Source organism: Nyctereutes procyonoides, unplaced genomic scaffold (assembly GCF_905146905.1).
Source record: "Nyctereutes procyonoides isolate TBG_1078 unplaced genomic scaffold, NYPRO_anot_genome, whole genome shotgun sequence".
Taxonomy (NCBI): domain Eukaryota; kingdom Metazoa; phylum Chordata; class Mammalia; order Carnivora; family Canidae; genus Nyctereutes; species Nyctereutes procyonoides.
In genome coordinates this window covers 20279878-20295672 of record NW_026575048.1, presented here as the reverse complement: position 1 = coordinate 20295672, position 15795 = coordinate 20279878, and the positions used below count along the sequence as shown (strand labels likewise).

Here is a 15795-nt window from a genome sequence, read left to right as displayed (position 1 = left end):
ACCTCACATACTTGTCACGTCCTTGCCTAATTTACCATGGTCTTCCTGGTCTCTGTGCCTGGATTCCCCCATCAGTCTCTATAACATCTTCTCCAACTCTCCCTTATGCACTGGGCAAATTCTTATTCTGTAAAATTCTTCACATTTAAGTATTATAGGAGTTAGAAAAACAGGCCATCCTCAGTGAACTGATGTTTCAGAAGATAGTAAAAGAACCAAGTCAAGATGTTTCTTCCAAATAGCACCTAAAAATGTGGTGACCTTCTGAAATCTACCACTTAATCTCATTCTTTCTCATACTGCAGAAGTTCCCCAGCCATCCTTCTTTCACTCCTTCTGAAAAACTCTTGTCTCTGCCAACTGCAAAAATAATTCTTTCCATGAGACATTTATAAATCTACATCTATAGCCACTAAAGAGATTACTTTAAAAAAATCCTTAAAAATAATAATAAAAGGGGGTGCCCAGCTGGCTTAGTTGGTAAAGCATGTGACTCTTGATCTTGGGATTGTGAGTTTGAGCTCCACATTGGGTGTAGAGATTACTTAAAAATAAAATCCTGGGGGCGGCCCCGGTGGCTCAGCGGTTTAGCGCCGCCTACAGCCCAGGGCGTGATCCTGGAGACCCAGGATCGAGTCCCACATCAGGCTCCCGGCATGGAGCCTGCTTCTCCCTCTGCCTTTGTCTCTGCCTCTCTCTCTCTCTCTCCTCTCTGTGTATTCTCATGAATAAATAAATAAAATCTTAAAAAAAAAATAAGGTCACTATAATGTTTTTCAAGTCTTATGAATGTATTGACAGGTGGGAAAGGGCAGCTCCCCAATCTATTCAAGGAGACCAAGCACAACTAAAGATATGTCTGAATTAAATGTAACATATCTAGGTAATGCTGTGATTAATATGGTATACTGTAGCTGGCCTGCAATCATAGGAAGCCCAGGTGGCTCAGCAGTTTAGAGCTGCCTTCAGCCCAGGGCATGATCCTGGAGACCAGGGATCAAGTCCCACGTCGGGCTCCCTGCATGGAGCCTGCTTCTCCCTCTGCCTGTGTCTCTGCACCTCTCTCTCTCTCTCTCTCTCTCTCTCTCTCATGAATAAATAAAGAAAAAAGAAAAAAAAAGATTAAGAATTTCTCAAGTGTCTACTCTGGCTCAGAAGAAAAGCATTCTAATCTTTGAAATCATTAAAGAAATATTCCTCTAATGGAGGATAATTCATCCACAGGTGATATTTCCTTGGAGCATGAAGTTTGCTTCAATTCTCAGTCCACAATCCACATCTTCACACGCTCTATCCAACAGAAGTGCCCTGTACAAAAGATTACTGTTATCCTGTCAGATTCAGCATCATTTATCATTTAAATTATAATTGTGCTTCTATCCTATAAGGGTCAATCTCTCATGAGTTTGTTTACTCATCAGATAGTTAATAATTCCTCCTCTTGGGCTATCAAGAGGGTTAAGTCTTAGACCAAAAAAATGTCAGTATTATTGTTACCAAGGGTACCTTTCCAGGGTTAATGCTTCACAAAACCCCTACCTCAGTGACTACTGCCTCTATCCACCCAGTCATCTTACCAGAACCTGTGTCATCCCAGACTCCTCCCCAGCAACACCTCCAGGTTCTCAGTCACCATGTTCTGTCAATTTTTAATCTTAAATCAAGGATCACAAACAAATGTCCATAGGGGCTGGGAGGATAAACTAAACAAAGCAGACCTGCATGAAGCATATGGGGTGGAAGGAAAATGGCAAACTAGAGAGCAAATACCTTTTTTAAAGAGGGCAAGCACTATTTAGCTTTGGGAGAGTCTTGTCGAGAGGAAATTCAGGGCCAATGCTGTCCACTATTCTGGTTTTTCAAACAAATCCAGAAATTTGGATTTTTATGGGGAAGGTGCTAATTTTTTAAACAAAGTATGGTGTGGGCCAAATTAAACATATCTGCTGGCCAAATTCAGTGGGTAGGTTAACCAGTTTTGACTTCTATCTTTAGAATCCCCACTCCCTTTCTATCCCTGCTACTTAGATTCAGGCCACTCCCATTTCTTACGTAGGTTTATCCAGAAGGATTCTAAAAGGTCCCCAGATCACACCACCCATTTATTTTCTACAAGCTGCCAGGGCAAACTTCCTAAAATTAAATCTGATCCTGTTTAAAATCAAACAGTTTAAATCTGATCCTGTTTAAAATCAAACAGTTCTCCCAAATCTACAGCATTACCATGTGCCTGAGTTATTTAACATGTAGACAAGAGTAATCTACACAATCTGAATCTCCCAAAGTGAGGCTAGGAATCTGCTATTTAAACACTTTCCCAGGTGATTCTGATGCTGATAGTCCTTGGGCCACAGAAACACTGATCCACAGGGTAAAATCTAACAGTCCTTTCCATCAAAGCATTCCCTCTTGACAGGGCCCCACCTCCCTCCTCAGCCTCATGTCCAGCCCCTCCACCATTACACCTAAACATGTACCTTCTTATGGTTCCCAGAAAAAACTATTGGGCCTCCACTCCTTATGCATTCCACTGCTCTCTGGCTCTGTAAAGCTTTTTCTCCCTCTTTGGTAATGTGGGGCCTACTCAGCTTTCATTTTTCTAGATTGAGCTCTGCCTTTCCCTCCATCCCCTCTCGGATGCCTTTCTCAGCTTTAACCCTCACTCCCTGGAGCTGCCTCCTTATTTCCCATAGCACCTGGCACTTACCTAACTGTATTTTGTAGACCCAGTGCTATGCCTGACACAGAGTAGACCCTCAATAAATGCTTACTGAATAAACAGAATCAAACTGTATGAACCAGTAAGGGTGAAGCCAGACTCTTTGGCATTATCATCAAGATGCACAGTCTCTCTTTATAACCTGTTAACTGCAATACTAATAAATGTATCACAGTTCCTACAATCAGGTTGTTGTTGACGTGCAACAACAGAATAATAGCAGAAACCAATTCATCATAAAATTACATTCTTGGGGCACCTGGATGGCTTAGTCAGTTAAGTGTCTGCCTTCAGCTCAGGTCATGATCTTGGGGTCCTGGGATTGACCCCACATTGGGCTCTCTCCTCAGCAGGAAGCCTGCTCCTCCCTCTCCCCTCTTCCCCCCCTGCTTGTGCTCTCTCTCTCTCTCTCTCAAATAAATAAAATATTTTTAAGTAAATAAATAAAAGTATATTCTTGAAACCAAGCAACATTATTTCAAAAAATACTTACCTCCTCTCTGAAGCAAAATGATACAATTTAAAACTAGCTGTTACACTATCAACTAAACTATGCCTCCCCTAGGTCAGATTAGGTAAATCACAATACAAGTTTCGCCCTTAGACAAGTGGGAAAATCCTTCAACTGTAAAGACTTGTCCAAAGAAAGGGCAGGTAAGAGAGGAAGGATGATAAGCCTCTCAAAGGTAAAATACCTCAATATAATTGTCTAAAGGTACATTAATAAGCAACAGAAAAAAATGGTAGTTAAACGCCAGACATTGTCACATTCAAAATACAAAAGTATCCTTCCAACTGATATCCAGGAGATGGGACAGCTCCTTTTTACCATACTTCCAAAATGGTTTATATTCTTTTACACTCTCATTCCTTCAATAAATATTTGTTAAGCACCCGTTCTATTCATGTGCTAGCCTGGTCATGTTGAACAAGACAGCTATAGGCCCTACCCTCATAATCTAACAGAGAAGGCAGACTCTCAACTAATTATTCATCTGCTTAATAAAATTGTGGTAACAAATGGGAAACACAAGTGTTAAGGCAGCACATAACATACAATCCATCTCATGCTTTCTTCTGCACTGAAAAGCAATCATCTTAGTTTCTTACTACAGAAATCTAATTACCACCCACATGTGCACCCCTCTCAGCAGTTATTCTGAATAACTGCCAGGTTTCCAACTGTAGCTTTCAGATGTACCTCTAGGGAGACAAAGAAATTAAACTAATTCAAAGTAATTTTTCCACCAGCAGCTTTTATTCTATCAAATTTTCTCACATCTCTTTGCTCTAATATACAGGGTCACATCAGGGAATAAAAATCTCTTGACTGTTTTGAGTCTTTACCCATTTATGGGATGATCTTTCTTCAAAAGCTGTTTTAATTCAATAAGCATTTATAAAGCACTTCCTGTTGAAGACCACACAATGGGAATGTGTGATCCTTAGGAAGAAAGGGTCTCTAGGTACAATTCACATTCCAGTAAAACTGACCACAGAGGTTTTTCTTTTGGATAACGTTGGATTCATATTTTTAATATGAACACAATACTAAGAACCCTCTACTTGAAGAAGTTTAGGTTATAACTTGTGGCCCTCCTTTTTAAAAATCAACAAACTACATTTTAGTGAACATTGGACACTTGCTAAACTGACCTTTGTTTTCCAGGATGATAGAAAATCTGTTGTCAGACACAGGAAGTGAGTCAGATAACGGAAGAGGGTAAAAGATAGGAATAGAAAAGCACACTAAAATTTCCTGTAATTTAGGACACCTATCTGGTTGGAAATATAAATTTAGGGAACACTGCTTTATAAGAAAAATTAGATTCCATATTACAGACACTGCTGCAAGTGAAACAGCTATCCTATTGGTACTTGGACCCAGAAAGCCAGATCCTGGGAAGGAAAAAAAATTTATATGTCAATATTTACAGTGCAGAAGAGATAATGAGAAAGGGGTAGAGCTGAAGGCAAAATAGGACATATCTGGGTTAATAACCTTCTTTAATGAAGTTGTGAAGCTCTAGCCAGGGCTACTAAGAAGGCTCTGGGACTTCTTTCCACTTAAATTTTAAGACGTGTCAGCACCTCAGGTCAAAATTGTATGACACCATATTGCTTGAAAGCATATGAATGTCCTATATGACTTGCTAAAGTCCTTTACAGTTTTTCCAATTCTAGTTAGGCAAAATCCATTATGATTTTTTCAGCTATGCATTCATTCTACATATGTTTATTGGGTTCCTAGTATGCACAGTGGTACTGTGGTCAGGCCATGGTGGTCAAGTCTAACCACTTGGGTTTACATTCTTTTTTTTTTTTTTTTGGTATTACATTCTAACAGGGAGACACACTAACAAATTCCATAAAGGAGCAGAGGGTACTCTGACAGCATGCTTAAGGGGAGAGGAGAGCTTAGAGAATGCTTCTGAGGAAATACAATTTAAGTGAAGACATGAATATTAATGTAAACGGGAAGGGAAGCTACATTCCTGGCAGACTAAACAACATGACTTAAAAATGTGAAAAAAGAGGGCAGCCCGGGTGACTCAGTGGTTTAGCGCCGCCTTCAGTCCAGGGCCTGCCTGATCCTGGATACCTGGGATCGAGTCCCCCATCAGGCTCTCTGCATGGAGCCTGCTTCTCCCTTTCCATGTGTCTCTGCCTCTACCTCTCTTTCTCTCTCTCTCTCCCCCTCTCTTTCTGTGTTCCTCATAAATAATAAAAATAAATAAATAAATAAATAAATAAATAAATAAATAAATAAATAAGAAAAGGGAGTGGTGGGGGAGGAGATGGCTACTAATTCTGGCAGAGGTAGACAGTGAGGAGCATAACATGAAGCTGAAGACAGGCAAGGACCATATCATTCAGAGCAGTGTAGATCATGTTATGGATTTTTGGACTTCAGGACTTCATTCCAAAAGCAATGGAAAGACAGTGGTGGGTTTTAAGCAAAGGAGTAATATGACTAGATGCACTTTAAAAAAAAAAGATTCATTCATTCATTCATTCATTCATTTATTTATTTATTATAGACACAGAGAGAGAGAGGCAGAGACACAGGCAGAGGGAGAAGCAGGCTCCACACCAGGAGCCCGATGCGGGACTCGATTCCAGGATTCCAGGATTGCGCCCTGGGCCAAAAGCAGGCGCCAAACCGCTGAGCCACCCAGAGATCCCTTTTAAAGATCATTATGAAACAGACAGAAAAGACTGTAAGGGCAAAAGTAAATGTGGGCAAGCAACAAAATAAAGTAGTAATAGATTATAATCCAAAATATAAAATAAATACTGGTGAATCCACAGTGGTATAAATAAATGGTTGGATAAATATACAATGGGAAGAAAAGACGAATCTTCCATGCATAATTCCCAACAAATTATGTCAATAATCTCCCCTCAAGGAGGTGGAACTTAAGTTGGAACTACCACTACCAAGTGAGGGCTCATAGCAACTTGTTTCCAAAGGGAGTAATTTTACAGGGAGAAACCTAACAAACTCTACTTCAGTCAGGTGATCAAAGTCAACATCAACAGTGATAAGTCATACTGATAGCATGTATTCTCCATATGATGTAATGAGAATGGCACTTCGTCTCGTTGCTCTTCCTCCCCAAATCCCATAACCCTTGCCTCATTATGCGAAAAACAGACAAATCCCAACTGACGGTCATTCTACAAAATACATAACCAGAACTCCTCAAAACTATCAAGGCAATCAAAAAAGAAGGGAAGTTGATAAATCGTCACAGCCAAGAGGAGCTTAAGGAGACAACTAAATAAAATGTGATATCCTGGATGAGATCCCAGAACAGAAAAAGGGTATTAGGTGAAAACTTAGGAAATGTAAGTAAAGTATAGACCTCAGTTAATAATGTGTAAATATTGGTTCATTAATCGTGACAAAGGTATCATACTAATGTAAGATGTTAATAATAGGGAGAACCGGGTATGAGACATAAGGGAGCTCTACTACCTTCATGATTTTTCTGCAAATGTATTCCAAAAGGGTTCTAAAGGATAAAGATTACCTAAAGTGTATGTGGGAAGAGTGATAATAGAATCACTCTTCTTCTAGCGAGGCTAACAATGATAGAAGGTACAGAACCGAGTGATTCACTGCCTGGTGGGTGAGGTAGAGGAATCAAGAGCGAAAGTGACAGTTAGCGAAGATGAAAGGTTACAGCCCAGATTTCGGGCCTGGAAAACTGGATGGACAGTGGAGTCATTCACTGCTAAGGGAGGAGGGGAGGAAAACCAGATGTGGAGGAAAGTTAACAGCCAGCATTTACTGGAGGCCCATTCGGTGTCAGGCCCCTCACAAATCCCTATAATCATTTTGCACGACAGAGACTATTACTTGGCCCCACGCCATGCAAAGAAATTAGAGTTTGGTATCAGGTTTCTACGTACTCCATAGCCCGCACTCCTCCTACTACACAGTCCCTTCTGTGCAGTTACTTCAACTGGCAGCCCCAGCGCCACAAGCCACTGCTGAGGAAGCCTCCTTCCTGGGAGTAGAAGTGGAGCGCATCAGCAGAATGGCCTCAGTAGTTACTCCCCCTCCCCGGGCCTCCTCTGCCAAAAACCATCTCTATCTGAGTTGTATGCAAGAGGCAGGAGGAGGCTTCGTTAAAATGAAGGCAATTAAGACACCACGACGGGGACCGCACCAGCTAACATAATAATAGCAATAATAATAATAAAGTAAAGAAGCACAGGGAATTCTCCGGTTCCACTCTCGTCGAGCCGTCTCCTACGGAAAAGGCGATCCCCCGGGAGAGTACCGAGTGTAGGCGGCGGGCCTGGGATGCTCCCACGCACCCTGACCCCAAAGCCCGAGGTCTCGGCAGGACCCCCGGACAAACGCCCGCCGGCCCGCTCGGAGCCACGCGGCACAAGGTGACACGGACCGCGCCTGCCCCTCAGCCGCCCTGGGAGAGGCCGGGAAGAGGAGGGAGAGGGGCGTCCGCGGGGCCCCGCGCTACCTTGTACTTATCAAAGCCGGCCAGCTGCTCCGGGCTCACGTATTCGTAACCAGCCATGACGACCCGAACACCGAGCGCCCACTCGGCAGCGACTCTCCGCGACGAGGTGCGGAAACACGAGCACCACACTAGCTGGGCAAGGATGGGAGGACTCCGCTGGCAAAGGAGCTAGTGGAGCCGCGCTCCTCCCACCGCGCACGCGTAGCCACCTCAGGCCACTTCCGCCGCCTCCCCAGTGCGCAAGCGCAGCCTCCACCTCTCCCCGCCCACCGAGGGAGGGTCGCCAGCCTGCTCACGCGGTCCATCCCCTCACGCCGTCGCTGTCCAATCAGCGTGGATCAGACAACACTAAGTCCCGCCTCCCAGATTTTCTCGTCGCTTCATTCGCTAGCGTCAAAATTGGTGAGCTGAAGTAAGGACTGAGTGGAGGCTAAAGGTCAATTTCCCAGGAGGCCTTGCTCCTCCCTGCCGCGAGAGGCGGGAGGTTTTGTGTATGGTTCCCGTGTGGAGGTTTCGGGCTAACGTTGAGGGTAGGCTGATTTCCTACGAACCAGTTCAGGAGTACGTCGGGGAAGAGAGCTTAGTTCCCTCAAGCTGTGACGTAAAAGCCCGGAGAAGGAATGTGTGCCTGGCTCGCTACAAGCTCCTGGCACGGCGCGCTGCGCGCGGTGGGTGCTCAGGATTCGTGATGAGAGGTCGAGAAGCCGGTGGGGCACGTCGGTGGCAGGCTCTTTGCAGGTTAAAGGGCCGTGAAAGGGCGCCGGAGACGTCCCTCAGGCCTCTCCACTCAAACTGCAGTTGCTAATGTCTCCCACCAGATAGAAGCACTGGTCTCCGCGTCCCTAGGGGTCTTTAAGTGCGTTTGCAGGAAGCGTGTGCACCTAACTGGAGCCGGTTGTAGAATGAACACTAGATCAACAGCTCGAGTGTATCCATCCGATAGTAAAATGTAGTCTTAGAGTTTCTACCACTTTTTTTTTGAGCGCCTTCTTTGCGGAAAACCTTACATAGGTTTTCACCAACCCCCAAAACAATACTATGAAGTGGCAGGCACTTTTCCCCACTTCGCAGATTAGGAAATCAAAATTCAGATGACCTGACCTGCCCAGGGTCAGACCATTCGTTACACAGCTCGGAAGTGGTCTACCCAACCCGAAGTGAGATTCTTGGCACCGGAAACCACTAAGGGGGTCTCTCAATCTCTGGGTCTCTAAACAAGGGTGATTATATTTTGAGATCTCTTAGGTTCCTTATATTCATTCATTAAACAGTTAATTAATAGGCGCTCAGTATATGCCAGGCATATTATTATTTCCGCGTGTGTCTTACCTTCTAAAGTATGAGATGCTTGTGAGGTAATAGATACAAAGCCTCTGTCATCGGACCTGGTACATGGCAGAGGATCAATAAGCTTGAGTGACTGTTTCCCCTCACTTGTCCTAAGAAGAGAATTTGTATCTTGTACATCCTAACATCCCCCATGTCCTATAGTCTAGTGCCTTGCAGATAATACATGGTTAATACATTTTGTTGAATGAATGAGCAAAGATCTCTTTGATGGGCTGTGCACCATCTGCTTTGAGGACATTAGAAATGTGAATCTCCCTTTAGGAGGGAAATTGGCTCTAATGAAAGGAAAACTATGAAACCACCTCCTTGAACATAAAAGTATTTCCTTTATGCATGTACTGTATTTAAATCCTTTCTGTGTATAGATAGAAAACTGAATTTGCACTAAATAAGACTTTTGGACAGTGTACTCATTATCTTACTCGTGCTGCACATAAATGTCCCTTTGCATTCAAGAAAATTTTTACGGGTGCCTGGGTGGCTCAGAGGTTGAGCGGTCCGTCTGCCTTTGGCTCATGTTGTGGTCCCAGGGTCTCAGGATCAAGTCCCGAATTGGCCTCCCTGCAGAGAGCCTGCTTCTCCCTCTGCCTGTGTCTCTGCCTCTCTCTGTTGTGTGTCTCTCATGAATGAATAAATAAAATCTTAAAAAAAAAGATTTTTACATACTGATGCTCAAAAGTGGGGTACAAGAAGAGATGCTGCAGGTGGCTTGTGACCAGTGTCATGGCAGTTTCTGCATTCAGCATAGACACCCTCTGGATCACAGCTGCAAGCATGGGAGCTGCTCCATTAGCACAACCTGGTGAGAAGAGAAGCTGGCTCTGACGTGCTGGCTGACATACAGTGAACTCACATCCAGTGGAACTGCCTGACCCCCACATTGGGGATAGGGAAACTAAGCATTGTACTGAACTAAGTTGTTGAGGTGAAGTGTTTGTTGAAGGAGTTTGGATGAATATAATCTAAATTAAAATTGGATTCTAAATTTAAAAAAAAAAGCTACCTTCCAAGGAATATGCTACAGATTTCATCCACTGTGTATTTCTTCTAATCAATATGAAGATTTCTTAAATCTTCATATCAAATTATTTCTTAAAGATATGTTTATTTATTTTGGAAAGAGTAGGAGGAGGGGCAGGGGGAGAGAGAGTATCTCAAGCAGACTCCCCACTCAGCGCAGATCCAATGGGAGTACCAACTGAACCATCCAGGTATGCCTCAAATGATTTTTGATATAAGACCTGTGGGGGATAGAAAAAAAAAAAAAAACCAACCTGTGTTTACCTATCCCTTGTCTGCCTCCTCACTCACTGAAGTTTATCTCTTCTACATGTCATACACTAATCACACTTTCTGCCTTCCAGAATGATCATCATAGAAAATATTTGTAGTAGAAGCAATGTTATCACCTTTGTAATATAACCTGGGGTGGGGGGAAAGTGTTTTCACTCCTGACATTTCTGGGTTTTTTTAGTCCTAAGTAAGAGGCTGTCAGATAAATAGAGATATCTAGAAATTGGAAGTTAAAGATTAATATAGTTTAAAAACTCCAATATAAGTTATTAAAGCGGTAAAAAAAATGGTCAGGGTTTCCCGAGGATGCTTATAAAACAGCGATGATTTGGTTTCCATTTTAAAATAACAGTAATGCCTTAATACTAATCAATTCTATGATTCACAAAAGAATTCGGCATCTTACTAGATCATCTTTTTAAAAAATAATAATAATTTTATTTATTTGAGAGTTTGAGAGAAAAAAAGCATGAGCAGAGGGAAAGGGAGAAGCAGACTCCACACTAAGCAGGAAATCTGATGCAGGGCTCAATCCCAGGACCCTGGGATCATTACCTGAGCCAAAGGCAGGCACTTAGCCAACTGAGCCACTCAGGCACACCTCACTAGATCATCTTAACAAGCCTGAGCATGGGCCTAATTGTACAGAACAGAATAACAGAAGGAATATTTGTCTCACCCAAGGCACCCAGTATGTGGTAAAACTGGAATAAGAACACAAATCATCAAACTTCCATAATTTCTCCACTACACCTTGCTTCTACAAGTTACCATGGTAAGATCCTTAAAAGGGGAAATTCCCAAGTCAAGGCTAGAGATGATTGGAGGGGGGTGGACACTAGGAAATAACTGAACAACCTCATTAAGTTGCTTATTTTTTCTTAAAAATGGAATTCCCTTGCTAGAGTAAACCTTCTCAAGTTAGGTTTTGTCTGCCTGGGCTTTGCTGTATTTTACGTATTTCAAACATAATCCTACTAGGTAACAATGTGTAGAAATTCTATTTGAGTGGGTCATCAATCCAATTCTTGATTACAGGGGCACCTGGATGGCTCAGTTGGTGAGCATCTCCCTTGGCTCAGGTCATGATTCTAGAGTCCAGGGATCGAGTCTAGTATCAGGCTCCCTGTGGGAAATCTGCTTCTGCCCCTGCCTGTGTCTCTGGCTCTCTCTCTCTCTCTCTGACTCTCATGAATAAATAAATAAAGTCTTTTAAAAAAAATTCTTGATCACAGAAAAAGTCTGTGCAACATACTGGGATTCAGCATAAGCTAATGCTGCTTTGTACCTCCTACCTCCCTTGTCAGTAGAGGAGGGTAGTGTCTCTGCTATTCTGGGACTTGTCACCCCACCAGCCTCCCAAAGGTTTTCTGGCCATTTTTGTTCCTTTAATCTTTGAACACAAACTCAGTTGTGTCCGTAGTCATGCAAAACCCAGAGAGAATTAGTGTAAAGGTTCAGAAGGAACCAGGAGCCTAGTATGATAAGAGTAAAATGACAGGTCTAGTAATTTATTTAGACTCTGCATACATAACCATTCTTGTTTTGGAGATGAGTGATTATTTCTCTTTAATAGCCATTATTCATGAACATGACTGTTATACATAAAAAGAGAAATATTTTTAAAAACTGATCTCAGACAGGGGTGCCTGGCTGGCTCAGTGACGGAGCATGCAGCTCTTGATCTCGGGGTTGTGAGTTCAAGCCCCACGTTGGGTGTAGGGATTGCTTAAAAATAAAATTTTTTAAAAATTGATCTCACACAAAATTTTATATTGGGCTTATTTTGAGCATCCTTGAAGTTCTGATAGTGACCCAGCATCTGTATTTTCTGAGGAGGGAATTGATACCTCTCCTACACAAACATCCCTCTCCCCATTATTATTGCACTATAATGGAAGAAGAACTCTAGGTAAACCAAGTACAGATCTTTCAGATGGGTAGCCATTGTGGCATGACCCCATCTCCTTATTCTTTATTCCTTTCTCCGTATTCCTTTTTGGCTTATCTAATGTCAGATCTGCAGATATAACCAAATATAACCACTATTTTTATTATTCCAGTTTGAACATAGAGCCATACAAGATACCCTTCCATTTTTTTAAGGTTTTATTTATTTATTCATGAAAGACGGAAAAGCAGAGACACAGGCAGAGGGAGAAGCAGGCTTCCTGCAGAGAGCCTGTTGTGGGACTCAATCCCAGGATCCCAGCATCACGACCTGAGCCAAAGGCAGATGCTCAATCTCTGAGCCATGCAGGTGCCCCAACACCCCATTTTTGAGTAAGAATTATTTTTGTCTTCATGAAACCGAGATCTCTGGAATCAAGATCAACAATTTTCAGTGAAAGAGAAAGGTACTAGCAGAAAAACCTAAGTGCAAGAGAGTAGGAAATATTGCCATGCTTCATTTTCCTGTAGGAATCCCCAAAAAGCTGAGACAGAGGTTCAGGCAATAGTTGCCAAATAGATGTCTACCACATAAGGCTTTGAGATCTTCCTTGTTACACCCAAGGCTGTGCTGCCTGCTGAACTGTAGCAAAAGCCCGCTCTACTTTCAGAAAACAAGACCTACAAATATGAAACAATGTGTAGAAGTTACAACTTCATTATCTTTTCCTGTATCCTTGTTGAACTCTAGCCATGTGTCAAATACAGAAACCATTACAGACCTTGGAGATACAAATTTGAATAAAACATGGACTCCAGGCAAGGAGTACATTATTACTGCATTCTGTGAATGACCAGTACTGCCCTGGCTCTTCAGTTTTTCTTCCCTCCTCCCCTCACTACCCCCTTTTTAAAAAGTTTACTGTTAAAAGTGTGAGATATTTTGTCTTAGAGAATTGACCTAAGGATAAGAAACCAAGAGAATCAAAACAAAACTCTAAATAAAGACTTTGATATCTTATAGATACTGATTTAATATTTAGATAATCAAGGAGATAAGATATGGAAATAGCTCTTTGATAGACTAATGATACTTAGCCTTTCGTTATGAAATGTCCTATTAGTTGGCATGAGCTGCAAGAAAATAAAAGGTTCAGCAGATGTAAAAGCTAATTATTGCCACGGAACAGATCACACAAAACTTAGTAACTTAAAATAACAGCGATTTTATTTGCTTTAATTCTGTGGGTTGGGAATTGGGATTGGGTTTAGCTGGGCAGTCCTGCTAGTCCTGATGGTCTTATTACTATCCCAAGACAGCAGGAGTGGAAACCGTGAGGCCTTTCAAGGCCTACGCTCAGAAGTCACAGTGTCACTTCTGTCTCATTCTCATGGACAGGGCAAGCAAGCAGCCCAGCCCAGATTCATGGGAAGGAAAATAGATTCACCTCTTAATAGATGGAATGGCAAAGTCACCTGGCAGTGGAGCCTGCACGCAAGGATGGGGAGGCATTATTGCAACCATCTTTGCAAACACTCTGCCACCTCAGATTAGCTACAATAGCTAAAAGAGTAAGTATGCTTCATCAGGAAGAGATTGGGAACCACTAAATGATGCTTGAATTGTTTTAAGGTATTAAAAAAAAAAAAAGACTGCTAGGACCCCTGGGTGGCTTAGCGGTTTGGCGCCTGCCTTAGGCTTGGGGCGTGATCCTGGAGACCCAGGATCGAGTCCCACGTCAGGCTCCCTGCATAGAGCCTGCTTCTCTCTTTCTGCCTCTCTCATGAATAAATAATTAAAATCTTTTAAAAAAAAAAAAGACTGTCAAAACAAACTAAACAGTAAAAACCCTTGTCACAAGGCTTTGTTTACTCAACATAATCTGTCTCTTTCTTCCAAATCTCCCACTCATCTCAACCCTCTCCAGTCTGGTTTCCAACCTCACCAGCTCCACTGAAATGGCTGTTTCCAGGCTCTTCCACTTTGTTGCTAAATCACATGGACACTTTCTGACTTTTTTTCTGACTTTTTATCAGCTTCCACTGCCTGCTGTTGTTTCCTTGAAACATCTGCCTCCTTGATTGCTCTGAATTTCTTTTGTCTTTATTCCTATCTTTGACTCATCCTCCCAATGCTCCCCTGACACGCTTATGGGTTTGAGTTCCCACTGTTTCTCTGTGCTTCCACAGCATCCTGTGAATACTTCTTTCTTCATACTTACATGTTATGAAATAATATATTTTCTTATCTGTCTTACTGAACTCTGAGTGCCTTGAGGGTAAGGACCACATCTGTAAACCCTGGACCTAGCATAATGCCTAGTACTCAGTAAGTCCTTGGTAAGCTTTTTTTTGGGGGGTGGTAATTTTATGGTTTTATTAACATAAAATATGGCATGCACATAAGCTGTCTATTCATTTTCTTTGCTGCATAGCCTGCCATTGGGATTGGTGACTCTGATGGCCAGGTGGACTGCTCTTTCCACAATGCCTTTGAAGTTCTCAGAGGAGACATTGTGAGCAATTCTGCACAGTAAGATTTGTTACACATCAGTAGCACTTCAAGCTCCTTGACATTGTAGACTAAGAACTTCTGGAAGCTTCTGGGTAGCGTGTGCTTTGTTTTGGTGTTACTCCTATAATCAATACTGAGTATCAAGATCTGGCCCTTGATCTTCTGCGCACTCTGTTTACTCCAGTTGCACTTAATTTTGACATTATTGGTTTGGTTGGTGCCAGAGGAACTTCTTGGTCCCCTTTTTAAAAATCTTGGGCTTCACTAGAAGTCAGAGGGCATCCATGGTGTGGAGTAGGAAGTGGCTGCCATCTCTGCTGGCAGCGAGCAGCAAGGAACAGAGGGGCTTTAGTAAGTTTTCACTGAATTAAATTAGACTATGAGGAAATAGAGAAATGTATGTTGCTGGCAGCAACAGGTGCTGTAATACTTTTCATACTCATTGCCCTGGTAACTCCAGTTTGGAAGAACATACTTCCAGGAAATAATCTGAAAGATAAGAATCTCCATTGCCAAGATTCAGAAAGAGCCATATTTTATCATTGCAGGGGGGAAATTCAGACAATCAAAATGTCCAATGAATTAAGGAACCAAACTGTAAACTATGGTAAATCAGTGTGATAAAATATATAATCATTAAAAAGATAAAGGGATCCCTGGGTGGCTCAGTGGTTTAGCGCCTGCCTTCAGCCTAGGGCATGATCCTGGAGTCCGAGATCGAGTCCCACATCAGGTTCCCTGCATGGAGCCTGCTTCTCCCTCTGCCTGTGTCTCTGCCTGCCTCTCTCTCTCTCTTCTCCCTTGCTCTCTCTCTCTTTCTCTCTGTGTCTCTCATGAATAAATAAATAAAATCTTTTTAAAAAGTAGGTACAAAAAATATAGAGGAAACTCCAGTAAATAATGAGTGTTGGCAAAGATGAGGAGATATTGGAATTCTTGCATGTTGTTGCTAGTGGAATTGCAAAACGATGCAGCATATGTGGGAAAAATCTTTGACAGTTCCCCAAAAAGTTAAACAGAGTTACCAGATGACC

At 42.4% G+C, this 15795-nt stretch overlaps 1 protein-coding gene and 1 pseudogene across 1 annotated transcript in view; both read right to left on the bottom strand.

Annotated features, from left to right (window-relative positions):
- Nucleotides 1–7903, bottom strand: part of SELENOI (selenoprotein I) — a 43181-nt gene extending 35278 nt beyond the window's left edge. The window contains exon 1 of the mRNA XM_055327200.1: nucleotides 7714–7903. Coding sequence (XP_055183175.1) covers nucleotides 7714–7770 — 57 coding nt within the window. The 5' untranslated portion in view covers nucleotides 7771–7903. The remainder of the gene's footprint in view (nucleotides 1–7713) is intronic.
- A 6754-nt stretch (nucleotides 7904–14657) lies between these two features.
- On the bottom strand, nucleotides 14658–15047 carry LOC129511140 (60S ribosomal protein L32-like; annotated as a pseudogene).
- Between the last annotated feature and the right edge of the window lie 748 nt (nucleotides 15048–15795).